At 41.6% G+C, this 27,209-nt stretch overlaps 1 protein-coding gene across 2 annotated transcripts in view; it reads right to left on the bottom strand.

Annotated features, from left to right (window-relative positions):
* SLC35F1 (solute carrier family 35 member F1) overlaps positions 1–27,209 on the bottom strand; it is a 381,287-nt gene that overhangs the window by 17,295 nt on the left and 336,783 nt on the right. For both annotated transcript variants that reach the window (XM_072765394.1, XM_072765396.1), the window contains exons 4-7: positions 24,684–24,843; positions 19,483–19,639; positions 17,560–17,612; positions 9,136–9,290 (exon numbers count right to left, since the gene is read on the bottom strand). In XM_072765394.1, the coding sequence (XP_072621495.1) occupies positions 9,136–9,290; positions 17,560–17,612; positions 19,483–19,639; positions 24,684–24,843 (525 nt within the window). The remainder of the gene's footprint in view (positions 1–9,135; positions 9,291–17,559; positions 17,613–19,482; positions 19,640–24,683; positions 24,844–27,209) is intronic.

Below are 27,209 nucleotides of genomic sequence, written 5' to 3' on the forward strand. Positions count from 1 at the left end.
AGCCAACCTTTGTTCTTCATCTCAGCAAGCTGATGCTCTGATTTCTGAGAGCTTGTGTCATTAATATTCTAGTCCACAGGAGATGGACACACATGGGTCTGGTGACAAAATTAGGTGTCTGAGTATGTAAGAGGAGGCTGGACTCTGCATCTGATGACAAACACATCCCATGCATTCTCTTGGGAGACAATAGCTGGTTTTTCCTGGCTCCACTCCAGTGCAACCACAAACCTTTCCACTTGAGGCTTCTGCAACTCCTCTAGCTCATTCCATTTTTCCCTACAGCTAGCTTGTCCTCATGACGTGAGTTCACAGTATTTGTTTGTGATGTGGAGTTTATGAATAGATTTACGTAAAAGAAGTTTTGACTTCTGCCCATAATTCTGGACTTGCCTCACAATGTATCTCCAATTTCTTTAATCCTTCCAATATTCCTAGTAAATGGAAATTGCTGATGTAGCAGAGATTGGCTCTGTGTCCACTAAACCTATTTTTTTTTCTTCCTGGACAAATAACTTAACTACATTTCCCAGATTCCCTTGCAATTAGGTGGGGCCAATAGACTGAGTTCTGGCTAAAACAATGATGAGGAAGTTATGTATACTACTCTAGACACAGCCATAAAGGCCTCCAGGCTGTCTAAACAGACAGCTCTGCAAAGGACTTCGAAAACCTAGCCTAGGGGCTGGCAAAATTTTTCTTACAGGGCCAGAGAGTAAATGCTTTGTGCATTGTGGCTTGTGCATCACATGGCCTCTGTCATGACTATTCAGTGCTGTTGTTGTAGAGCAAAAGCAGCCACGGTTAACATAAAAGAAATGGGCATGGGTGTACACCAATAAAACTATATTCACAAAAACAAGGGGCTAGGTCACAGATGACAGTTTGTTAATCCATAGAGGATGGCAGAGCCACAAGATGGAAGGAGTCCGGGTTTCTGAATGGTTGCACGGGAAGCACTTTCTTCCACCCACAGAAGGTAGCAACACTTACCCTTACTAATTTAGCAAGATGGAGACCTTAAAAGGCACTGTACTGAGTTTCCAGGCTGGGGGAAACCGGGTTCAAATGTTCATTGCTCTATTACCTCGATATTTCATGTGAAATGCTTTGGGAGCCTCAATGATGCCAATTTCCCCAATTCTCTACTCACCAGAGACAGTTCAAAAAATATGAAAAGAGTCATAAAGGCTAAGTGTTAATTTTAAAGTCTCCCATTTATAATTACATTTTAATACTATCAACTTAAAAATCATAGCCTTTGAAGATGCCGTTCTCACAAAAAAGAAATATAAGAAGCTGCTCATGAGGGTACTTTTCTAAGTAAGATGTGTACTACCGCTTTTATGCTCATCGGCTGCCACAGGCTGAGGCTGCCTGGCCTCGCTTTTCAAGTGAAGTTCCATTACTCAAATTGCTCAGCACTGCAGAGGATCAACACGGTTGCTTGGCTCCAGATTCTGATCCGTAGCTAATGAAAGATCCCACTGTTAACGCAATCTCTGCAAACTCTCTGGCATTGGTGCTCAGATGTTAAGGATGCTTGAGATTGCTGGGCTATTCAAGTTTCAGTAGTTTGGACTCTGAGCCTTTGCATTAATCCACTTGGTGATTTTTGGTGTTCCTGTCATCTTTATTTATAAATGAAAAGTTAAGCACCAAAACGGTACCTGGCACAGAGCCGGCATAGAATAAATAAATATTTGCTGAATGAAGTCCTTTTAAATTTCGTGTGTAATCCTATATTATTAAATTATCCCCACATCCTGGGTGATTAAACTTTTCTTGCCAAATCTCTTATAACAACAACAACAACGAGAACAACAAAACCAGTAAGACCAACTGGCACGCGTGGGATCAAATTTTTAGTGGCTGACTGAAGGGGTCAGGGAGGATCATGGGACTCTACACCTGTCCTCATAGGGTGTAATCTGGATTGCTGCAATAGGTAGTTGACAATGCAAGAAAAGTTTATGATTATTTGTCAAAAGCAACTCACAGTAATTACAAAAAAAAATGTATGGGGTACAAAGATGAGGCAACACCATGCAGCACGCTTTCTAATGAACACATGCAGATGAAATTCCAAAATATTCACCTTGAATCACAGTACCCGGAGTAGCTGAAGTGGCCTAGTTGGATGCATGATTTTGACATTTCTCTCCCCCCCTTTTTTAGTAGTGAATATTTGGATGACAAAAAAATTTTCCCGATGGAAGACTGTAAGTTGTGGGAGGCCTTCCTTTCCTAAAATGTTACTTTTCCAACAGGATCAGCTGCAGTTTCAGGCTGTCAGTGTGGGGAACCATATAAGCCAGTGGTGTAGGGGGAGCATTTAAAGGGAACTTGGAGAGAATTTATAATGTTCATGTCTTCTCTATCAATTTCATGTTTGTTTTGATATAGCTACAAACATAATTGCTTCTTATGAAACTACTCCCAACTTTATTGTAGCTATTCTGTGGCATATTAAGGCTCGAAAAAGTAATAGCAAAATGTGCAGAGTAAGCCATTTTCTGTTTTAAATGTCAAGCAAAAGGGAATATTCTGCATACTCAACATCGGCTGCTATTTTCCTGAAGAATGTTCAGCATAGGATGGCATACTGTAAAAGAATTTATTGGTATTTTATCTTAACAGCCCCCAAATGTTTGGTATTTATGGCTACCACGTAAAAAGTCTATTGTAAGCAATGAGAGAATCAAGGAACTCAGCTGACAATGACTGGTACATTTGTATGCATGAGATCCAGTTTTGCCTTTTCAAACAAGGAGTAAGAGTAAAACTCAACGAAAAAATTGTTAAAAGGTACACCTCGTTACAAAGTCTTGAAAAAAAATGGAATGAGTTAGGGATGACCAATCCGGAGGCTTGCATTTAATCAGAGAAATGCATCACTACCGGTCACTATTTATAAATTATCTACTCCCTCCAAACACTCCATAAGCCACGTCTCATCGCCTTGAAACTGGAAAAGAATAAATAACTGGTCCAAAGTACTTAAAGAGTAAAAAGAAGGCGCACTTTAAATCTCCCTTGACTTGGCAGGCCGTGCTCTGCTTCCCACACCAGGAGGCTGAGTTCATACTTCACCCAGGAGGCATCCAGTAGCCCTCCTGCCCCAAACCTTTTTCTCCACGCATGACTGAGTGTTGTTCTCTTTGTTAAAGTCACATACGAGCAGGTAACCACAACGACTTTAAAAATCAGTTGGGAAATTCAATAGAGCACAGTGCCTGTCTAGGTGGAGAATGTGTCTTTATTGGCCAGTTGCAGCTTCTAGAGAGCTCAGCCTCATGTCTTAGCTGGCCAGGCTTGGAGCCAATGTACCCTCACTTATCTTGGTGTAATTATGAACACTCCTCTTGTGGTAGGTGGAATAATGGCCCTCAAAGGTGTTTGCATCCTAATCCCCGGCACCTGTGAATATGTTACTTTCTGTGGTAAAAGGGACTCTGCAGATGCGATTAAATCAGGGGAGATTATCCTGGATTATCTGGGTGTGCCCAATATGATCACACAGGGTCAGATTTGAAGATGCGATACCACTGGCTTTCCAGATAGAGGAAGGGGCCACAAGCCAGGGACTGTAGACAGCTTCTAGAATCTAGAAGGGGTGAGGAAACAGATTCTTTCCCTAAAGCCTCCAGAAGCCACATAGCTCTGTTAGCAGTTTTAGCCCAGTGAGACTTCTGACTTCCAATGCTGCAAGATAATAAATCTGTGGTGGTGTAAGTCACTAGGTGGTAATTTGTGAGAGTAGCCATAGGAATCTAATCCTTTCTGTTTCGAAAGTGTCCTGTTTGTGCGTTAAAATAAGGGGATAGAGTTTATAACTGATTGAGCTCTAACCTTGAAAAGCCAACACATCATCAAATTGTAAAGCTCTCATGTAAATCCCTTCCTGAGTTTCAGGCTTTGGGGGATCTCTGAGGCCCAATAAAACTCACTTCCTATACTTTCCATGGATTGCTATAGATTTAGTGTTCTGGATTTAGTACTATCATCAGGTTATAAGAACAGAAATATGTAACCATCTCTCAAAAGGCTTGTAAAATAGAGTTTGTAAGAGCGCTATCCCATGCAGGCCGACTAATGCAGAATCTAGTCATTTGCCTCCCTGGGACACGGGGCTTTATTGTCCAGTCAACACAATGCATCTTTTGCAGAGAAGGTGCAGACAGTGGACTGATGGGTGGGAAGGGAATGGATTTTTTTCCAAGGGTGGAAAGCGAGAAAAAGCAAATAATCAATGTTGGGCAGGAGAGGTTCATTTAATCATTTAGTTCTGCCTGGGTAAGCAACATCTGTGAGCAAATAGCCCTCCCCTTTCAACTTGCAGATATTTATAACTGGACCAGAAGATTATTTAGAGTAAAGACATCATGATTAAGTGAAGGAATAAACTATAAGTGCAGACTGTAGAAAAACTCAATGAGAACTCAGGGGTGATTGGTCAATCCTCTGTACTAAAGTGTGAGGCCCCTTTACATTGTCCCTCTCTTATTCTTGTCCAGCTTCCTCCAGGGAAAAGAGCTCCCAAGACAGTCTATTCCACATTGGATGACTAATTGCTAACAATATTTCTCTATATTTAGCTATAATCTTATAATCTTCGCCCTTTGGTCCTAGTTCCACGTGCCTACAAGCCACATAGAGTCAGTATGAAGCAGTGGCTCTCGATGCTGGCTGCATAATAGGATCATCTAGGGAGACTTAAAAAATCTAAAGCCCAGGCCATACTGCAGACTGCATAAATCAGAATCAGTGGGAGTGGTACCCAACCATCAGTATTTTTAAAACTCTTCAGGTGATTCCAATGTGCAGCCAAGGTTGAGGGTACTGGCTTAAACTCTCTTCCCCACTACACTCTCTATATATAGTTAAAGTCACCCTATTTTCTCCTCCTTAGGCTGTGACTTTCATCCATCCCCTCAGAGTAGGCAATTTGAGGCAACTGGCAATCATGACTAAGCAGCCCTGGAGAGGAGCACTGCTGGCGACCACCAGGGAAGACCTGGTAGCCCGGAATCCATGGTGGAATTGACTTGGTTCCTTTCATGTTTTTAAAAGTATAACCAAATTGATTAATTGGGACTTCATCAAAATTAAAAACTACAGAGTGGAAGAAAATATTTACAAATCATGTATCTGAGAGGTGTACACTACCCCGCATATATAAATAAATATTACAATCATTGATTAAAAAAATCCCAAATAACCAGTTAAAATGGGCAAGACAATTAAATAGACATTTCTTCAAAGTATAAGATACATGAAAATATAACCACCTTTTCCTTATCCCTAAACACACACACACACCCATCCTGTGACATCATCATTTTTGAACTTTGCAAAATTTGTCAAGATTTTTCCATTGACCATAAATTACTCATTATGATAAAAGTACCTCCAATAAGCATTATTTAAAAATCAATTTTCTGATATGGCCCATCTGGCTGTCGTGGGAAATCTACGAGCCACTCAGACCCACCCTTCTCTCTAGCTCTAGAGAGCTTCACATCTGGGAAGCCCAAGGCCAATTTCAGAGGCAGGTAAGCTGGGCCCAGTGGGAGAAAATATTCTGGATTTTCCAGCAATGAATATTTGACTGCAAATTCAATCACTGCTTGGAAGATTCTTTTAGAAAATAGGCAAAGGAAGGTTTTTTTTTTTTTTAAGTTTTAGATTTAAGCTGAGTATTTAACTTATTTCTTTGCAGATAATAAGTAACAATAGCCAGAGCTGAGAACCACTCATTCAGACTCACATATATATTATATATAGATAGTTTACATAGAGCATATAACAAAGCAGTTTTTATTAAAATTTTATTACATTTTTATTAAATTCGTGTTAAAATGTAAATGAACTCTAAAATATATATATACTATAAGAACATCTCTATATACATATTACGTAAATATATATACACACTATAATATTGTACCAATGTGTAATAGTATTTTCTGTATTTTCTGACTTTCTCACAATGAATATGTATTTGTAATAAAAGACAACAGACCACTCTGAAACAGTCTGGCAGTTTCTTATAAAACTAAACATGTTACAACTGTATGCCTGGCCATTGGACTCTTGGGTGTTTATTTCAGGGCAATGACAACTGTTCATACACGAACCTGTACATGGATGTTCAGAGCAGCTTTATTTATAATAGTCCCAAATAGAGAAAATCCGGATGTCCTTCATGGAAGGAATGGTTAAATAAATCGTGGGACATCCATATCATGGACTAGTGCTCAGCAATGAAAAGGAATGGGCTAACGACATATGAAACAATCTAGATGAATCTCTAGAGAATTATGCTGAGTGAAAAAAAGTCCAACCCAAAAGGTTACACACTATATAGTTCCATTTATATACCATTCTTGAAGTGACAAATTTAGAAAAATGCGGAATAGAAGCAAGGTTTGGCAGCATTATGGAGGTGGGTGAGCGTAGGTAGGCATGGCTGTGAAAGACAACAGGAGCCTCCCTGGTGGGGGTGAAATTGCTTCGAATACCGTTGGCCTCAGTGTTGATATCCTGACTATGCTATAGTTTCGCAAGATGTTACCAATGGGGGAAACTAAGTAGAGGGTAAATGGGATCTCTCTGTATTATTTCTTAAAACTACATATGAATCTATTCTTACCTTGGAAATTTAATTAAAAAAATTAAGCAATCAATTTTAACTAGAGAAAATACTTATTGTGTTGAATCAATTGTTGCATTAAAGAAATTTACCTGTTAGATAGTAACAAAATATGTGTATATAGGGAAACATTGCTTTAAGAAGTAAAAACATCCATTACACCTCCAAACTGATGAATGCAAGAATTCAATTTTCAGATACGATAGCCTGTCGTCTGATGGCTTGATGAAGGGTTACTACATGGTTTCCTCTTCTGCAAACTTCCTTATCCTAACACACAGATGCTGGGGGGTTAGTACCCTCTGACCTGAGGCATCAGCTTCTTAATTTCTGATGCTCGGTCACGAGGAGAGCCCCAGAGTCTAGCCAAAAGTCAGTGCAGGCGGAAGGAGTGACATTCATACAGGGATGGGCGCCCTTCAGGTAGCCCTCTCAGCTGTTTGTTCTCAAAGTCAGAGAACATGGGCTTCACCAGGGAGCCTATCAAGTGTGTAGACTCCCCCAGACACATCCCCCCATACTGGTTCTGTGGCTCTGAGGTGACCCATGGATCTGCACTGTTTGCAAATCCCCCAGTGAAGGTAGACTTGCAGGGATACTGCGGTGGGGACACGGAGGGCCAGACTGGATCTGGGCTGCCCGGAAAACTTGCTCCAGTCCTGAGTCAGAGCAAGAGGTTCTAGGGGTCTTTCCTGAAGGAGGATTAAAATGATCTGTTTAGTTCAGGAGCTTATAAAAACCACCACAGGAATAACTGCTGGGAATCCAAGTCCCACTTGGGAAGGCGCTAGATGCGGATGCCTAGCTGTAGAGTTGAGAAGAAAAATGACAGCCACTGGCTCCCACCCAAGACCAGGGCCAGGTGGTCCCCAGAGCTCTGGAAAAGAACTGGGTGTGTTGCAGGGGGCTTCTCAGGGGAGCCAGTCTTCCCAACCATGCAATGGGGGACAGGAGGGACCAGGCCGTGACTTTACTTTTTGCCTTAGTGAGGGCCAGGGTGTGCTCAGGACACCGAGATTGTACCATCTAGACAAAACAAATTACAGACAATGTAGAAAGGCTGTCCAGTCCTTTCAGCTGTCATTTTGGCCACCGCACTGGGCACAGGGCTTCTCGTAAAACAGGGACTCAGCACTTTATCTCTGTCATTGCCACAGCCAGTCTCTCCACCTCTCCTTTTCCAGGTGCGCTTCTGGGCCTCTGTGCTAACCTTGTTTGTGACCTCTGTTCCACCTCGTCTGCCCTACTCAGTGTTTCTTGGCTATGACTTTGGCTTATCCAGTTATATTTCTTTTTTTCTTTTTAAGATTTTTAAATTTATTCATTCACGAGACACACACACAGAGAGGCAGAGACACAGGCAGAGGGAGAAGCAGGCTCCTTGCAGGGAGCCCAATGTGGGACTCAATCCCTGGACCCTGGGATCATGCCCTGAGCCAAAGGCAGACCCTCATCCACTGAGCCACCCAGGCGCCCCTCCAGTAGTATTTCTGATTATTCACTTCAGCTGCTTTGTCTCTGGTCCTCTCAAGCACATACTCTTTCTAGCTCAGCATTTCTCAGGGAATTTCCAAAATCAGTTTGACCTGGTTGAAGCCTGCCCACCAAGAGGCCCCATCAGTGGGCCCCACCCATGGGCCAGTGGTGTTACCTGTAATATCACCGGTGAAGCCCTTGGCTAAAAATGGTCAGAGTAATATCGCTTCCTTCTGTCTCTTCTTTTCCTGCTCCTATTTTGGTCTTTTCTGGTTTGGATACTTCATACTCATCCTTTCTCACCCTGCTCATAGTCTCCATTGACCCTTATCTTGTAGGACTAGTGAAGGGATGGGAAATGGGTCTCTTCTCCTATCCCAATCCTCACGGATTGTTCAATGTTGGAGGTGAGTACATTGTTTACAGGATAGCATCTGACTTTAGGTTGCCATAACCGATGAGTCCTGTGTGCCGTGGGTGGGCATACTTCCTTCTTTTCTTGGGGCTGATAGCTGAACTGCAAATGTTTCACAAGATCTCTGCATTCATTTACTCCAAGCCCTAAACTTTCAGTAAAGAAACATTATTCTGAGTCTATTAGCATTTTCCATTCCTGCTTGCTATGAAAATGTCTGCAAAACAGAAATTGCAGGAACTGGATCTTTTCTCTTTGGTAGAATCCATTTTGTGGTGAGAATTTGGGAACTGTGCAAATCTTAGCTTTAAGCTGGAAAAAAGAGTAGCTTCTGGGGTGCACAGTATCAGAAAAAGTGCCTCCTACTATCCTAAAGCCCTTCTCTCCATGGTAGTTTATCTTTCACTATCAAGTGCCTGTAGTCATTAGTCTCTTGTGACAAAATGTTGCCTCTGTCCTAGCAGAGGTGTGAATACCCAGATCCCCGGGGTGGGCACACCGAGTTGTGCTCCGTAGCAGGGCATTCCCACCTCTATGTGTTATTTCCCACCAGGTGTCATCTTCACAAAGGAGCACTGACTCCACTTACCTTATAGTGGAAGAGAAACAATCCGCAGAACAGGCTGTACAAATCTGCTGTGAGCAAGGAGAGGTTGACCGAAGTGGCGCTGGTTTTCTTTATGACGACTGGCATGAAGCTGTAGAGACCGAACATGCAGGCACTAAAGCCAACGTAGAGCAGTCCTGGGGGGACAGGAAAGAGAGGTGACATGACGGCCTCGCCCGGGGCTCTGCGTACCCACAGTGTGTGGAAGAAGGGGGCCACTGCACAGCGTTTACCACTCGCACAGGGAGTTTTTCCTCGTTTTGCTAACTGATTTCATTACTGGGTCATATACAGTTAAGCCATAAAATAAAAAGTAAAAATCTTCATGTGGAAAAGGAACTTTCTGCTTCACACCACAGAGCTGATACTTTGCTTCTTCTGGGAAGGAGTGCCTCTTAGTGGCTAGAGTCAGAATATGGGGTCAAGGCTTCTTAATTCTATTCCAAAGGAATATTTTTACTATCTAGGTCTTTCCTTTTTTTTCCCCCTATGTCTTTAAAAGATTTTTTTCTTGAATCTTTTTTTTGTTTGCAAAGCAGGAACAAAATGCTTGGTTCCATGTACTGCTCACAGTGACGAATAACGATGTAGTCCTCAAAATGGAAGCGCTTACACAGCACAGAGATGTGGGTGGACTCAGTCAGAATTGGAATCCTAGCTGTGTGACCTTGGGCGGACCACTTCATTTTCTGAGTGCAAGATGACCTGTGAGTTTTTTCCAGATTTGTGCATCCTGTTTAGTCTTATACCCCAGCAAACAGAGTCCTACGTCCCCATCGCCTTCCCTAGCATACTGCGGGTTCTCACATGTAGGCTCTGTTCTCTTAGAAGTTGTTAGGTAATTGCTTCAAAGACCATCAGAGAACTAAGTTTTGTAAAACAGAAGATTTTTAACAAGTCCTTCAAATGTTATATGGTCAGCCTCCCATCCTCTAAAATTCTCTCTCATTATAGCTAGATTTATGATTGCTAATACTAATTCCATAAATACACAATTTTGCTGGGTTCCAGCAGGAGTTTATGGCTAAATGTAGAACTTGGTTCACCTTTTTACTAGGTGGTGATACACTACAAATGTACAAAAATAATGTTCATTCTCTACCTTGACACAATAAAGCATAGAGCAAACATAAGTAATGTAATTCAGTGGATCTTTGGGTGTTTTAATATAATAAAAGTATCCAACTTTTCCAAAGGAATCCTTGATTAAAAGTGTCCAGTGTAGGCTGTGGGATGATTGCTTTGTCTGACTCTTGCGAATTTGGGAGGATTTGGTAGGTACTGGACACCTAGTCCCTTTGACTATGAAGACTAGTGACCCTCTGAAGGGAAATTTGGTTGCCCCATATGAGAAGTATATGAGGGCATAAATCATCATTCTATACATTTCTGATTCTCAATTTAAGGAAAGCCACGTCAAATCTATAGAAAAAGATTATTTTGAACATTAAGTAAGCAAATTCAGTACAATAGCCCCCTCTAGTGTGGTGGAGATGCCCTAAGAGGAAACCAGGACTACTTTCCTCATTCGGTAAAATACAAGTCCTCTTACGGATATTCCGTCACAGTGATATCAGATGGCTTTTGACTCTCCATCAGAAGTTTTAATTCCCTCAAAGCAGTCAATTTTCTTGTAATTGGGTTTTATACTACTGATAATTTGTTTTCCTTTTAACCAAATTACTAAAAGTACAATACTAAATAATTTAGGATCAATACAGGAAGAGACATAAAATTAATTCAGTATTCCATCAAAAAATCTGGGATTAAAAGACTAAGAACAAGCTATCTCCTTATGCTAATCTACTAAAAATCCACTAAAAATAATCAAACTTGGTCACAACATAGTCAAGGCACCAGAGCCTTTTTTATTTACTTTTTTGATAGCATCACTGATTTAGATTAAATGTGATTGAGCCAGAAAGCTCCAGATTCAAACCCTTCCATCATCTTGCCTGTCTTACATGTGGGATCTGTTGTTTTATATTCACTCAATTATTCAACCACGTAGTCACTCGGTACTACTCTACCCTCGGCTAGCAAAGCAATGGAAAACAGAATAGAGGAAAAACTTAGAGTTGCTTTAGTGCAAAGAAAGGAAAAAAGGGTTCCCTTTCGGGAATGGTAGAGGGCTTGCTTCAGGAAGGGTGACTAGCTAAGGCTTCCTTGTGTAAGAGGCGTTTACCTTGAATGCTGAAGGACTGAGAGGAGATGGCCAGGGAGGAGCCAGGGCAAGGACATTTTAGGCAGGGAGATCTGCAAGTGAAAAACCCTGATGACAGGGCCTGAGGTGTTCCAGGAGCTCCCAGGGGCCAAGACATCTGTGCAGAATGAACAGAATGGGGCAGTGGGAAGGGATGATGGTGGAAAATTAGGCAGAAGATGGATTTTGCGGGGCCTTGTAGTCTAGGAAGGAAACGGACATCTTATTCTGGTGGTAACAGGAAGCCATTGAGGAGCTGGTAGCAGGTGGCTCACACCTGATGCACATCTTTAAAAGATGGCTCTGGCTGCTGTGTGTGTGGAGGTGGGGCTGGCAGGAGAAAGCATGGCAGTCCAGGAGAGGTGCAGTGGCCTAGTCCAGGCAAGAGATGCTGGCGGCTTTGCTCAGGATGGCAGGGGAGATGAAGGACAGTGGCTGGGTCTGTGGAGATGCAGCAAGCCCTGGTGGCAGACTGGAGAAAGGGGCCCTCAAAAATACCATGGGTTCTTGTGAGAACCCATGACTTTCTGGTTAATTTAGAATTATGGCCCCTTTACCGAGATGGAGAGAACTGAAGAGAGGACAGATTTTCAGGGGAAATAAAAAAGCTCCATTTTGAACATGTTAGTTTTAGATGCTCATGCACCAGATCTGTCCAGGAGGGAGCTGGATATATAATTAGCAGGCTCCGAGAAGAGGCAACTGTACCCTTGGTGAGCCACGGAGAGTAGGGAAACAGACACACAGTGGAGTTTTGCTCTACTCGTCGGGTTACATCAGGTGTGCTTCAAGCTTAAACACTCTAAACCTATCTCTAAAAACTGCAGAAATTAGAGAGGAGGGAATGGAAGATCTACACCATCAGAGTTCATCACTTTTTTAGGTCAACCAATGTTTTTGTGTGTGAACATCCTGTTTGGTGAGCAACGCATGGTCTGCCAGATGAACTTATGATTCCATTGAAGTGGGAATGAGAATGGCTGCAATTTGCTGATGTGCCGTCTGTAGGTGGACATTAGCTTGTCAATGGCTGTTCACAACACATCTGAAGACCCATTGTGCTGTCCGTGCAGGGTTTTCAAACAATCAATCAGTGTGATCAAACAAATTAACTGAATAATTTTTTTGACTGACAACTATACCATGGCTGCCACAACCGCATTGATAGACAAGGCATGTGTATGGGCATTTCTTATTTGCAATGTTTTCTCCCTCACAAAAGACAGAAGCATTTGGTAGCTTGTGTCCTCATGCCCTAAAGAGACTTAAGTTAAAGAAATTAGAGGGACCCCTGGGTGGCTCAGTGGTTGAGCATCTGCCTTTGGCCCAGGGCGTGATCCCAGGATCTGGGATTAAGTCCTGCATCAGGCTCCTTGTGGGGAGCCTGCTTCTTCCTCGGCCTGTGTCTCTGCTTCTCTCTCTCTCTCTCTCTGTCTCTCATGAATAAATAAATAAAATCTTAAAAAAAAAAAGAAATTGGAAAGAATACTATTGGTTAAGACTGATTGTGTGCTTGTCACATGCCATGTACTTTACATACATTAATTAATATCTACAACCGCAGAACACCGCTACTATTATTACCCCCCTTTATACAGAGAAGGAAAGAAGCTAATGAGTGTATCAGTTAAGAAACCCCAACCACACCACAGGTTTAATACAGGAAATTTAATTTGGGGCACAAGTCGCAAAGGTGCTTGAGTGGGCGACAGGGGAAAATGGGATGATGAGGCGCCTTGGAGATTAGCAACGGCAGTGACGTCCTCACACTCCCGGAGCCACAGAGATCCAGGGAGGAGACCTTGTTACCAGGAGTCAGAAGGCAGGAAAGCCCAGAAAGGTACAATCACAGAGGGCACCCAGCCATTTCTAGAGACCTGACCCCAAAACAGAGAGAAACAGGGGACACACCCTGGTTTCTTTCTTCTTCCCACCCTCCAACCCCTTCCTGTCTCCCGTTGGCCAAATCTAGCAGGAAGCCACTTAAACGACAGCCTGGGACGTGTAGTTGCATGAGTCAGCCTGTGCATTGCAGAGCAGAGGAAGAGTAAGAAACAGATAGATCTGTGAATAAACAGGAAACACCAGTGCACAGAGGGTGAGTAACTTGCCCTCAGGACACACGCTGTTGGACTTTAAATTCTGAGCACATCTCAGGTGTGCTCAGAATTACTGTTTAATTATTCTATATCTATATTGTTTAATTATTATGAAGAGAAACGGGGCTTTGATGGAGCATCCGACATGATTCTAATGAGCGTGTCATCTTATATATAGTACATATATGATAAACACACGATATATGATGTACCTTCAGGTATGATAGACACGATACACACGTGTATGTAGTATGTGTCCGTGTGTGCTGAATAGGTTTTATCTCATTCCTTTGGGCTCCAGTGTTTTGTCTTTCACTTTCCTTTGAATATAGCAGATTTTTAAAACATTTTTAATTCTTTTTAAAAAATATTTTATTTATTTATTCATGAGAGAGATAGAGAGAGAGAGATAGAGGCAGAGACACAGGCAGAGGGAGAAGCAGGCTTCGTGCAGGGAGCCTGATGTGGGACTTGATCCTGGGTCTCCAGGATCACACCCTGGGCTGAAGGCAGCACTAAACCGTTGAGCCACCAGGGCTGCCCAACATTTTTAATTCTTAAAGAAGGTTTCTTAGCACATATGCATCAGGCTAAGTCTGCCAAGGGGGTACTCACTCAGAGAGGGCATGTCCATACCCACTGCCCCTACCCTTGCAGGCCACCATGTGCTTCCTCCCGTGGCCTCACCTCCCAGGCCTCTGATTCAGCCTCAGTAAAAAGGGTGCATTCTTAGTTATCTTTAAGTTCCTCCCTGATCCATCATCCCATTACTCCATCTTCAGGGAAAAGCCAGATCTCTTGTTTTGGCCTACAAGAGGAAACCCAAACCAAAACCAAAACGATCATCACCCACAAGAGCAGAGGAGAAGCCCCCTGCATACCATGAACCTGTGCTCCCTGACACACAGCACACTTTTTCTTTCCTTTGATGTTTGGTTCTCACATCAGTTTGGTTCTCACATCAGTTTTGGTTCTCACATCAGTTTGTATTTGTTCACATGTCCTTTAACACAATATGGCAAATGGGATAAAGGGAAGGTTGAAGCCATTTATTAGATTTCTGAGAGTGATTTGAACACACCTGCTCCCTAGGACATTTGAGCGCCTTTAGGTTGTACATTTTCCCCAAATTTAATGATTATATAACCAGACCCAGGCTCTCCGTTGGGTAGGGTAAAACAAAGAAAGAAAACACCCAGCAATACCGGTAGTCTTCTTGCTTTGAATTACTCTCTGGATCTTGCAAATGTTCTAGGAAATAACGGAGTCTGTTTAAAAAAGAAAATGCCTTCCAAGTGCAGAAAATATAAAATACATTTATTATGCCCTTGCTCCATAGGAAAAAAATATCTTCTTACTTTGATAAAATGTCAACCATATGAGCTGTCCAAGAGACCGTATGAGGGGGATTGCTGATGTGGGGACAGGGGAGGGAGAGAGAAATGCTTTGACAGATGGTGAGAGATGAAGACAGTCTTGGATTTTGGTCTCCTAACTAAGATGCTGTGAGCTTTCCAGCAGACCCTGCAATCAGAACTCGGCACTCTTGGGTGATTTCCTAAGGAGTGCAGGGATGCTGTGAGAGGAGGCTGACCCCCCAGCCTGATAGCTCCTTGCCTCTCGAGTCCCCGGAGCTAGTAGGCCATCTCTTGGTTCTCCAGAAAGAGCAATGTCAAGCCTAGACCTCCTGCCATTGCCCCATCCCTTCCCTGTTGTCTCTACTTTGAAAGATGACAGAGGGCAAAACAGGCCCCATCTCCCTTGCTTGTCATTCACTCATTCACTCATTTAGTAAACATTTATTCACTCAACGTTATGTACACAGAACTGAGCTAAACAATGACACCATGTAGTTGGTCAGGATGAGGTAATGGGGACAGAGGTAGCCCTTGTGTTAAAAAAAAAAAAAACAAAAAACTCAAACCCAACCCTACTGATGCTTTGGAAAGAAAAGGATGAATATCTGGTTCCCATTTTTTGCCCATTTTAGCCTCTTTTCCAACCAGGAATGAAAATGATGGCTCTATAATGTATTCCTTTTATGCCACCTTTCATCACCTTGGACTACAGGGGATTGACATTTTAATGGCAACAGGCGAGTTAAGAGTAAAACCACCTATTGATGCCACATTTAACTAACACTGGGTTATAATAGGATCTCGGTGGACATGCTTGTGACATCCACATAATTACAGGACACATTATTATTAATATTTTTTTTATCATTGCTGTGACTATTAGCATAAAACGAATTTACACCACTGCGTGTGAAGTGTTACCAAGCACGGGTCACATTTGGTTTCCTGGCTCTGAGTCACAAAGGCAAACACATCTGTAACCTGAAGCTGGTTTCCTTTCCTCCTCCTCCCCCGCACCCCCCCCCAGACTCCTCCCTGCAACCCCCCCTTCTGGTGATTTTTTCATTTAATTGTAACATTCAATAGCACGACTCAATAGGAAATAAATGGCAGGATTCTGTGACAGACACAATAGCTGGTCAGCCCTTGAAGTCACTTGCGATTACCCCCAGGGGGAGTCCTGCATAATTCTGTAGCTCTGGGGGGCCACCAGAGGGAACTGTGTCTGCCTTGGATGCTTCTGGGCCCGGGTGTAGGTAAGTGGTGCAGGGAAGCTATGTCATTGTTGTCCTTGCTGGTGGAGCTCGTCAAAACTCACAGAAGCAGGAGGTGGCTGGGGCAGCCAGCTTTGGTGTGGGCCATCTGGCTTCACCTCGCATTTGCAGACCGGGTGCACATACTTTCCAAGCACCCTTAGGAGCCAAGCCCTGTGCTCACCGCTGGCCCCCCGTGCAACTTGGTCTGGAAACTGAAGGGACAGCGAGGCAGAGGGTTTTAAATGCCATTTCCTTCTGGGGCTTGCTGTGAGATCACTATAGCAGTATCTCAGACCTTAAATCCTTGTCTTAATTTTATTTTTATGTTGGCAAATCGAACTTCAATAAAAACAAATGGATAAAAAAAAGGCAGAGGCAGCCTACAATGATTCTTTTCTTTTTTTAATTTTTTTATTATTTATTTACGATAGTCACAGAAAGAGAGAGAGAGAGAGGCAGAGACACAGGCAGAGGGAGAAGCAGGCTCCACGCACCGGGAGCCCAATGTGGGATTCGATCGGGTCTCCAGGATCGTGCCCTGAGCCAAAGGCAGGCGCCAAACCGCTGCGCCACCCAGGGATCCCAGCCTACAATGATTCTAATGCTTTTACCAATGAATTGTATTTCTTAGGTTAATCACAGCTATGATTTAAAAAACAGTCCATTTTTGAAAGTAGTATTTTTGCCTTTTCAAAAATTTGGAAAACCCTTGAGAGCAAGTAAATATGACTTTAGGAGAGACCTATTAAAGCTTTCTGTTGAATTGTTTTGAATTTAATTCTGTAAAAGGTGAATATATATATATATATAATATATATATAAGCTTATATATATATATATATAAGCTCTATTTAAAAAATAGAAAATAAAATAAATTTAAAAAATAAAATAAATATTTCTTTTAGAGAAAAGTGATTTTCGAAAAAGGTGGAATGTGAGATACCCTGGATGACTGTTAACTAGCTCGAAGCGTGTCTGGTATTTTCCACCAAGTCCACTTGGAGATCATTTAACCATTTCTTATGCTCCCTTCTGAAAAGGTTTTTATCGGCTCAAAATGCCCATTACATTGTTTTCTTGTATGCCTTTTTGTTCATTCCTACCCCAACTAAAGTGCCACTTTTTAATGATCCCATCAGTTCTGTGTTTCTTGGCTAGAGAAAATAGCTGTCATTTATGCCCTACCACTGCCTCTGGGCATTTTTTCCTTCTTGTTGGTCTTTTAACCTAATAACATACTTCTGTGTCTACACTAATGGCATCCTGATGATGATAATGGGCAGAAGCTCAATTAGGAAACATTATGAATCACACAGTTTAGTCTCTCACCGGGTACAAGAATTCCTAAAATGACCAGGGATTTCATTTTCCTTTGTCCCCTGCATTCTGGATGCTTTCATGGTTCGTGGCCCACTCCTGCCCACGTCGCCCTTCAAACACATCCCTCAGGTTTACGAAACACGGCATTTTTAGAAAAGCAAACCCCTTACCGATCTGCCAATCCCAGGGCACCTTTAGCAGCTCCTTGTGCTCCATGATCGCTCTGCAAATTCAAAGAAAGTGGACCTCATGAGCAAGATTATAATGCGTCCTACTTCTTTTTTCTTTTCTTTTTTCATTTACCAGATTTATAGAAGTCATGAAACAACCAACTGAATTTCAAAAATAGCTTTGGGCCAGGGATAGGGAAGTCTAATTTTCAGCCTGAGAATCCCCCTGAAGGTGTGGTCAGTGGGCATACGGTGGTGCCCAATCCTTCCACTGGCCTTTTCACCAAACAGTCCACCTGCCACCTTGATTTCTTCTTGCTTAGATGAAGTCCAAAAAGTCAATGGTAAGGTGAGGAAAATATCTGTGCTCGTAGAAATTTGTTTTGCTTTGTGTTTGGAGTCAGTTTTCTGATTGAGGATTCTCAAGGGCAGTGGTTCTAATTCAAAGATACTCCATCTGGAGAGCACATTGAAACAATTTCTTGAGCCCCATCCCTAGAGATCTGGATTCAGTAGATGTGGCTGGGGCCCCGAGATGTGCATCTCTGCTAAGTTCTCATGTGGTATCAGTGCTGCTGGTCAGAGAAGCTCATTTTGAGAACCACTGCTCTGGAAGAGGACCAGGAGGTGAAGCTGGCACCGCTCCACCCTCAATGTACTCTGTTGCCAAAGACAACCATGTGCCACTTCCATTATTTTGGCAGCAGTGGTCCTAAAGGGCTCAGTTAGCTCGAATGGACTATAACTGAGGCAAATGAGTGCCGGATCTCTGATTCTACTCTTTGGATTCAAGAATAATAATCCATAAAATGAGCCATCTATCTACAGAATGCTGGTTATGAATAGTTGAACTAGGCAATTTCTTTTCCTCTCACAAAGTTGAAGCACCAAATTTAGGAGCTTTGAAATGCCATCCCACTTTCAAAATGAATCAAAAATAAATCCTTCTCAGAGACTCTCCCCATCTCTGTGCCTTGTTTGCCATGGAGCTTTACTTCTATCTCCAGATACCAAAATTTGGAGGATTCTTGGAAACAGCCTATTGGTAAAAACTATTTAAGGTGATGCCAAAATATCTTCTATAAATAATCAGATACTGAACTAAAACAATTACAAAGTACTTGCCTTATAGACAGGGATTTGGTGAAATTAGAATTATTTGCTTTGTAGAAAAGGATTTGGTGAAATTAGACTGGAGGCTGTACTATCACTCTTCATCCCTTACATGAAATGTTTAAAACATATGGTCTTTATCGATGGAAAAGTATGGTTTGTTTGACACTTATTCTTACAACAATTCTGAGGCACTAGTCAGTGATGACTTATACGCTCCAATGCAGGACCATTACAAAATTGGTGTTCTGGACTTTCTGATGCTTGGTGAGTGTCTGTGTTTTATCTTCAACTGTTCAAGGAAAATAGGAACACCAAACTTCTAAGAGATGAATTGAAAATATGGTTCCTTCAGGCAAATCCATGGGCAATAGAAGAATAAATTTATGAAAGGACAAACTTACACTGTAAGCTTCTTAGTAGTTGTTGTCACTAGTGAACAGATGTCCCTTTTTGGAAGTGTATTAAATCATGGCATTTACACTTAGGTATTCTACTTCTCTAAGTAAAACCACTGGCTGGTTTGGGAGGATCAATGTACTTCTACTGTTGTGTTTTGTTTTTTTTTTTTTTTTTGTAAATTGTGTACAAAGTCACTAAGTGGTTTTCTAATAATTGATCATAAACTTCTTTAGTTTTGAAGATGCTTAGCAAGAAAGATACTGAGTTTTCAGATTTCATGTAGGAAGTTAGTGAAACGTTTCCAGCCTTGATTTTTATAAAGTAAAGTGACCAACCTCACCCTAATGAGAATAATTAGAATAAGCCTGAGTCTCTATTGTCTGAATTTCTTCTTATTTTTTTACTCACAATTGAATTCCGCTGAAGAAAGCCCCGAAGAGTCCAATCATCCCCAGAAATTCCACTCGACTCAGGGTTCGGATGATGTATTCTTCCCAGACGTTAGAGATACCGTATAATGTGGCTCCTCCTAAGACCAGAAGGTCCCCTACCAGCTTATTTTCCCCTAGGAACCAAAAACACAAACGCAGCTTCATTAAAATGTTCTTAATGAGAATCTGGCACCAGCAAATTGAACTTCCTTTGTCTATTCTATTCCGATGTTTTTACAGAAGTCCAGTCATTTGCCAACTGAAATTTAGTAAAGTCTGTTTATCTGCACTCCAGATATATTCTGGTTTAAAAAGGTTGCCGACGTCTGCCCAACCAGAAATCTTCCTTAACTGAAAAAAGGGACCAGTCGATTCTAGACTGCACTCTCTCTACAAAGCCCCATGTCTTCTGTCTATATATATATGTCTAGAAATATATGCTAATACATGTACGTGTTATATTTGCCGCAGGATGCTTTCCAACAGCTTGGTGAACATGGTGTAGAACAAACAGAGTCAGTCTGAATTTCCACCCTCTGCTACACAGGGAGGGAAGCTATAACAGAATTAGTCGAGACTCTTTATTTTGACTATGGGCAAAATATGTACTTGCTTAGAAAATGAGAGTGAAAGGGATTATGGGTTGAAATTTTCAACTTCTCTACAGTAAGTAATGTAAGAGTGAAAATATATGTAATTCACCATCACATTAACATTTTATTTTCATAAAAATGTCTATTTGTTTTAAAATCAATTTTGGTTGGTTTGGGTTTGTCCAATTCTTAATAAGTGCTCTACCCTGCTATTTCCTATAATTAGGCCCTAGGAAGTGTGAAGCCAGGGAATGAGTGTGGACGTTAGCAGCCCATGTGGGCTTGTACCTTCGCAGTCTCCAGCTCTTGTATAGGTCAGCACCTGGGAGTGTGGCAGGCATGTAGTTCTGGGGCACAAGAGATCCCAGATGGGAAGGGTGCTCTCTCCAGCATAATTCTAGGAAGGGGGCACACAACATAGAGTGGCCTCGGATTCCCAGATTAGCTGGAATAATCTAAAACTGTAGAAACCAGATTCTCAGTGTTCATCTAGGAGCACTGAGCATTCTCTAGGAAATGCCTTCACATAAAAGAATCTGTGCTAGGCTTGGGGAAAGGGTTCTTCATTCCTTTTTGGTCACCTTGGCAGATTCTGTATTTACAGGTGCCCCTTGAACAATGCAGGGCTTAGGGGTGCTGATCCCTATGCAGTCAAAAATCTGCATTGAAATTTTGACTCCCCAAAGATTTAACTACTAATAGCCTAACATTTACCAGAAATATTACCAATAATACAAACACTTAACACATATTTTGTATGATATATATATATATATATACATATATAAAATCTACTGCTTTTTTAATTAAAGATTTTATTTATTTATTTGACAGAGAGAGGGAGGGAGAGAGTACAAGCAGAGGGGGCAGCAGGAAGAGGGAAAAGGAAAAGCAGACTCCCCACTGCAAGAGAGCCCAATGTGGGACTTGATCTCAGGATCCTGGGATCATGATCTGAGCCTAAGGCAGATGCTTAATCGACTGAGACATCCAGGCGCCCCTATCCAGGCACCTGTATTCTTACAATAAAGTAAGCTAGAGAAAAGAAAGTGTCAAGAAACTCAAGAGGAGAAAATACACTTATAGTACTGTACCGTATTTATCAAAGAAGAAAAAACTCTATGTCTAAGTGGGCCTGTGCATTTCAAAAGCGTGCCATTTAAGGGTCAGCTGTACTCTAAAGGTGTTACTTTTCCTAAGGCAAATTCCCACTCCTGGTAAGGATTGGAAAAAGGAGAAGAGACCCTGAAAGTCAGGAGAACTTCCTGGAGTCAGCTTCCTGGGAAAACTGCTACTTACCAGTAGATTGAGAAATAAATGGTGAATTCTACTATTCTGGAGTGTTTAAAGACTATTAATATAATTTATGAAAATGGACCCATCCCATTGAGTATTTTTGAGTTTTAAATGTGACCAACTGTCCTGTTTTCCTGGGACTCTCTTGGTTTTAGCACCGAATTCCCTCACCTGAGGAAACCTCTTCATCCTGAGCAATATGAGACAGTCATTTCTCCTCATCTACTATAGTAGAACAGTTGTGCATTTCTTTTAAGGGCCACCATTATAGAAAAATAAGTGTTAAGTGGTGTAGCAGAAAGAATACTGACTAGATTCACATTTAGGCCACACCATTTAGTACTGGTGTGTCCTTGCACACGCTCCTAATCTCCCTTAGCCTTGATCTCTTTAGCTGCAAAAGTGAGTATAAGAAAACCTTCTTTGCATAGTTAGGAGGACTTAAATGAGATAATGCATGGGAAAGTGCCTGGCACCAAAAAAAATTATCACTCTTTTTTGGATTGTGTTTAATTATCTAGCTCCTTGAAAATGTTTTCTCTTCCTTGAAATAACTATAAAATTATGTCTAGCAATAAGAAAAAATGTTGTTATAGATATCTAACATCTTGAATAAATAAACTAGATGTAATCAATGCATTATGGTAGAAAGATGATATTTTGGGGAGCAGGAAATACATTTTATAACAAGGAGCAGTTTTAATTGAGTTTTATCTCAGTCTTAGGGCTTCTTCCCACTTTGTGCAGTGCACTCCACAGGCTCCGAGGCAGAGCCTCCAGTGCCACAGACTGCAGATGCCTTCTTTCCACTTCTGTCCGAGGTGGGCTAATCTGCTGGCAAAGTTTCATCAGAAGCACAACTCCTGGCACATCGCCGTGTGCCCTGATACAGACATTTCATATCTGGAGAGCCTGCTGCCATCTGCGACAGTTCCTTCAGCAAGACTTAAATCAAAATAAGGAAAAAACATTCTAACAAAGAGAATTAGAGTAATTACTTTAATTATAATGAAGTCAAAGTAACTTTGAACAGGCCCTTATCATCATGCTTGAGGAAAGAATTTTCAAGATCCCAAGCTAAGGTGATCCACGGATTAAGCAACATAAAAAGGTTCAAATCAGACATTCTCTTCTCCTATGAAAAGCTCTTGATAGGCTGATGAAGTTCTGGTGAGTGAAGTATTTTCGAAAAGTTCTCTCCCTGGCTAAGTAATAACATTGAACCAATTCTACCGTCAAGGTGAAAACAAATGGAATATTTTCCATAATGACGCACGCCAATTTTAAGATTATACTGTCCTTAAAACCAGAGTGTGTTTCTTTCTTTTTTCAAAACATTTTATATGACAGCTTAAATGGCTGTCTAATTTATTTTATAAAATAAGCCCTTGGATCCTATATTTGGGCTGCCTTTAGAACATCATATCATGCACTTGGGCACCATTACTCTAGCACTGAAGGTACTCCCTGATGATAAATTTTAATTGTTAACACGAGGACGTCATTTGTCACAAGAAGGATGCTGCTGTGAATCTTAAACAGATAAAGTCTACTCTAGTATGTTTGAACCACTCTGCGTTGTTTTTAAAAGTCATTGCTTTTGAAAGACTCTCAGATGGACTTACTTTTTTTTTTTTTCTCTAATAGTATTACTCCTCTCCTAACACTGCATTTGAAATCAAGAAAACATTTTTTTACCCCCCAGAAGAGATGGATAGAGCCTAGTGAAACCAGTTTAATGTAGCTTACCATTCTAGGCTTAAACATTCAGATTTATCAGGGTAATTGTCTTCCTTGACTAGGAAATGCAAGATGATGGCTAGAGGTCAGTGATTAAGGTTCAGCAGAGCATAATTTTCATAAAGAAGGGTACATGCTTCTCCTTAGTCGGTGTTTACACCATTCAAGTAAAGCTGAGAAACTGTAATTAAATTATGACTTTAGAACAACCAGCCACATTATATCAGACAAAAAGAACTATCTGATTGATCCAAAGAGATTATCCGTATCAGGACCACTATGAGTTTAGAGCATAATGCTGGCCCTTTCATATGACATCTATTGATACACCATGGAACCATTGTTTCATAGAAAAGTTGGTGGGAAAAGCTGGTGTGTGTATTTTTAGTCTCTCTGTTGAGGTGGGATTGATTATGTTGTGTAGGCAGTGTTGTGAGGGCTAAGGCTGTCTCTCTTTTGCTCTGTGTTGTCTTTAGCTCCTAGAGATGTGGGGCAGAGAAAAAAGCCTGCCCCAGAGTTTAAGAGCCTTGAGTTCTATTCTAGATTCTGCTCTTGTAGTTCTGTGACCTTGGGAATTCACTTGGCTTCCCTGTATCTTAGTGTTCTTGTGTGTCACATATAAAGTTGCTGAACAAGGTCTGTTTCAGCTATAATGTTCTATGATGCAACTTAAAAAGATAAATTATATTTATTTCGGGTACTTCCTACAACCTAGCCTCATTATGAGAAATGTTCCAATTTTGACTATCATCAAATTCCATAGGAGGAAGGTCAATTCCAAGAGCTATAGAGATGTGAATATTTTCCATTCCATTCTTGAGGTTCACAAAAGAGGTCATTTTTTTCTGTGCCCCCCAATCATATGTAGCATAAGCATTTTTATATATTTTAAAGAACTCCAAAGCTTAAAAAAAGGATCCTCTGGAAATCCTGCTGAATCAGGGATCCCCATCAGATTCATAACAATTTGATGAGTAAATCTTGAAGCTTTACCTTACAGGTCTATAAGCAGTGACTGATAACCAGAAAACCTCCCCACCAAAAATATAAACAAACAAAAAAACCATGCACAAGGAGACTAAACATAGCTCTCCTACATAAAAATATTCAGTATTCCCAATATAGTCTTCAAATTTAAAATATCCACTCTTAGCTTATATAACCAACCTCCATCCAGTGGTTTGAAAGCTCAGTCTTTCTCTGACTTGAGAAAGCAAGAGTTTGAGGGTGGGGTGTGGGGAAGGCCACTGTGGTCCAGGAGAGGATCACTGACCAGCTGGTTTAGTCCAGGAGCAATGGCCTCCAAAATATCCTCCAAATGGGTCCTGACCCTCAGTTTTAAACACCATCTGAATGTTTCTGAATACATGTAGAAAGGGCAGTCAGTTTGTATTTTGCTTCCTCCATTCACTCAGAAAACATGGATGAAGCACCTTCTATGCACCACTATACTAGGTGTTGAGGAACAAACAGGAGTAAGATGCAGACACTGGGAAGACCAAGTTTGCTGTTTCTACCCCACCATGGTGGTGAACAGCTAGGGACTCACCTGCTCCCTGATGCCTTCCCACAAGCACATCCGCTCCTGCCATGCAGCCCATGCCCAGGATGCAGACCACGATGCCGAGGAAATGCACAGCCTTGTACCGGATCAGCAGGAAGAACCAGGACAGCAAAATCACCACCGGGATTACAAAGCAGTCCAAGAGCTATAGGGAAAGAGGGAGGTAAACAGAAGCAGGAGGTTCAGGGGGAAGCTTTCCATGTGATAAAGAAAAATAACTTAGCCCTGTAGAGAAGGTACTTCCCTGAACCCGAGTTTCTGTGTAGACCCAGAACTGATTCAGTTAAACAGATTCTGAAACAAGCACAAACTAAATTTACTGAAACATCTCCCAAGCTTTGAGGGAAAGGGGAGAAGGCCAATGGATAGGATAAGGCTGGTAGTGAAGTCTCCTGCCCCAGTGCCCAGACTCCACAGGAAAAGCTCGCAGGAGGGGAGGATACACTGAGCCACTGTAGATGGTTCTACTATTTTAGGAGTAAATCTGGGGATGGGAGGCAAGAAGGCTGAGGTCTTATGTTTTATAAATTATTAGAATTTAGACAAAAGTTTAACTTAATTTCTTCCAGACAACTGTCTTCTCACTGCTTGTAAAAATATATGCTCTAGCCTTAAACACAAATATGACTCTCAAGTTTACAATTTTAAAAATACTATTGTAAAAAAGAGTAAAAGAGAGAGAGAGGAAGAATAAACAGAGTATAGAAAAAAAATCCTTGATTTCACTTCTTACGTATTTTGTGCTAATAGTGAGATTCCACCTGACATGGAAGCCCCAGGAGTCCATAGAGAGTTGGCCCCAATCATGTGGCAAGTGAAGGTGGTGAAATGAGACCTTTGTGCCTGGAGTCAAAGATTTGAATTTGAGTACCAAATCCTTGCTTATAGTTGTGTGACCATAGGCAGATCACAAACTCAGGAAGCCTCAATTTCCTGCTAGTATAATGAAGATAATTACCCACTGACTTCCCCCAAAGATCACTGTGAAGCTTAGACATGACACATGAGAACACATTTTATACATTACAAGAGCCTCAATGCTGGTCTATAGCCATGCTTCCAAACACAGGCTCTGTGCTCCACAGAACAGGTTGTTTCTACTACACCCTATTAAGATACAGTGACCTTTGGATACTCCATGTCTCCACTAGACAAACTATGTACCACTGGACTTCAAATTCTATGTACCAAATGAGAAACTGGTGATCCTGACCCATTGCCCAGTACCATGCCTCTGTTAGAATCCTAAACAAGTAACTTTACCACCCAGCAGTCAGATGCAGGCCAGTATAAGCCTCCACTCTTATTCCCTACATCCTGTTGGCACTAAGTTCCATCAATTCCATCCTCTAAACACCCCATATCCATTCATGCCACCCTCTCCCATTTTTGCCACCTGAACGAAGCTGGCATCCTCTCCTACCTGGAGTCAGTCTTTCCTTTCTGCCTCAGGGTCTTCAATCATGCACCCTGCTCTATCTAGAATGTCTCACCTGAATTCCTGAACTCCTGCCTCCTTTTCCTTCAGGCCTGCACTTATATACTGCTCTCTCAAGGAAGCCTCTTGGGTCTCCAGGCTAGGTCAGGTCCATCAATGCTTTCCTTGTGTTCTGTGTCCTTTATAGTGTCAATTGCAATAATAGGTAATGAGTACTGAATTACTGGCACGATGTCTGACTTCCCCAAGTGACCAGAGGTCTATGAGAGCAGGACTACATTCTTAGTACTCAGACCCTGCTGTGTTCAGGAGAAGTAGCCAATGATAGTGGCTGAACCAGTACATACAGGATTTTTAATGATCAGTAATATCCAAGATTCATTAAAGTTTAAATTAAAAATGTTTGTGTATTTATAAAGCATGCCTGACCATCAGCATGACTTCTGGGATTGTAAACAGTACTCAGAATCCCCTCATCCCAAAAGTTTTTTCTTATCTGTAGGACTTTCACGATTCTCTGTGCATTGGTCTCCTTTGCAACACAAGCAATCAGAATCGTAAGCTTTCCCTGGGGTGCTGTGAGACAACAGGTGATGAAGGGCCATGTGAATGCTGACTAACAGCATGATGGCTGGGGTCTGAGTCTAGAGGTCACAGCACTCCCAGAGGGACTATGTATTTGGGTGGTGGCTGCTAGGACTGCATGATAGCACAGGGTTACTCACTGCACAGTTAATTAGCAAGTTAATGATCCTACTTGATATGATAAAATGCTCTAAGGCAGTTAGTACAGCTGGCCTCAAATGCCATTTAAGTATATTAGGAAATTTGAGTTTGCCAGTGAAAATTGTTCACTTGGCATAAAACAGTTGGTGTTTTGTTTTAACGATGAGAAATGATTGAATCAACAGTTGAATATTAGCTACATGCTCCACAATTTGGATTTCACTGTCTAGGTGGAAGCCCTTGGTCCGTGGAGCTGAAGGCTTCCATTTCTGAATTATTAAAAGCAAACCAGGTGGTCATCATTCCAACTTTGGGGAGGACTGAGTGGACCTTTTTGGTTCTCAATG

This window comes from Vulpes vulpes, chromosome 1 (genome assembly GCF_048418805.1).
Source record: "Vulpes vulpes isolate BD-2025 chromosome 1, VulVul3, whole genome shotgun sequence".
Taxonomy (NCBI): domain Eukaryota; kingdom Metazoa; phylum Chordata; class Mammalia; order Carnivora; family Canidae; genus Vulpes; species Vulpes vulpes.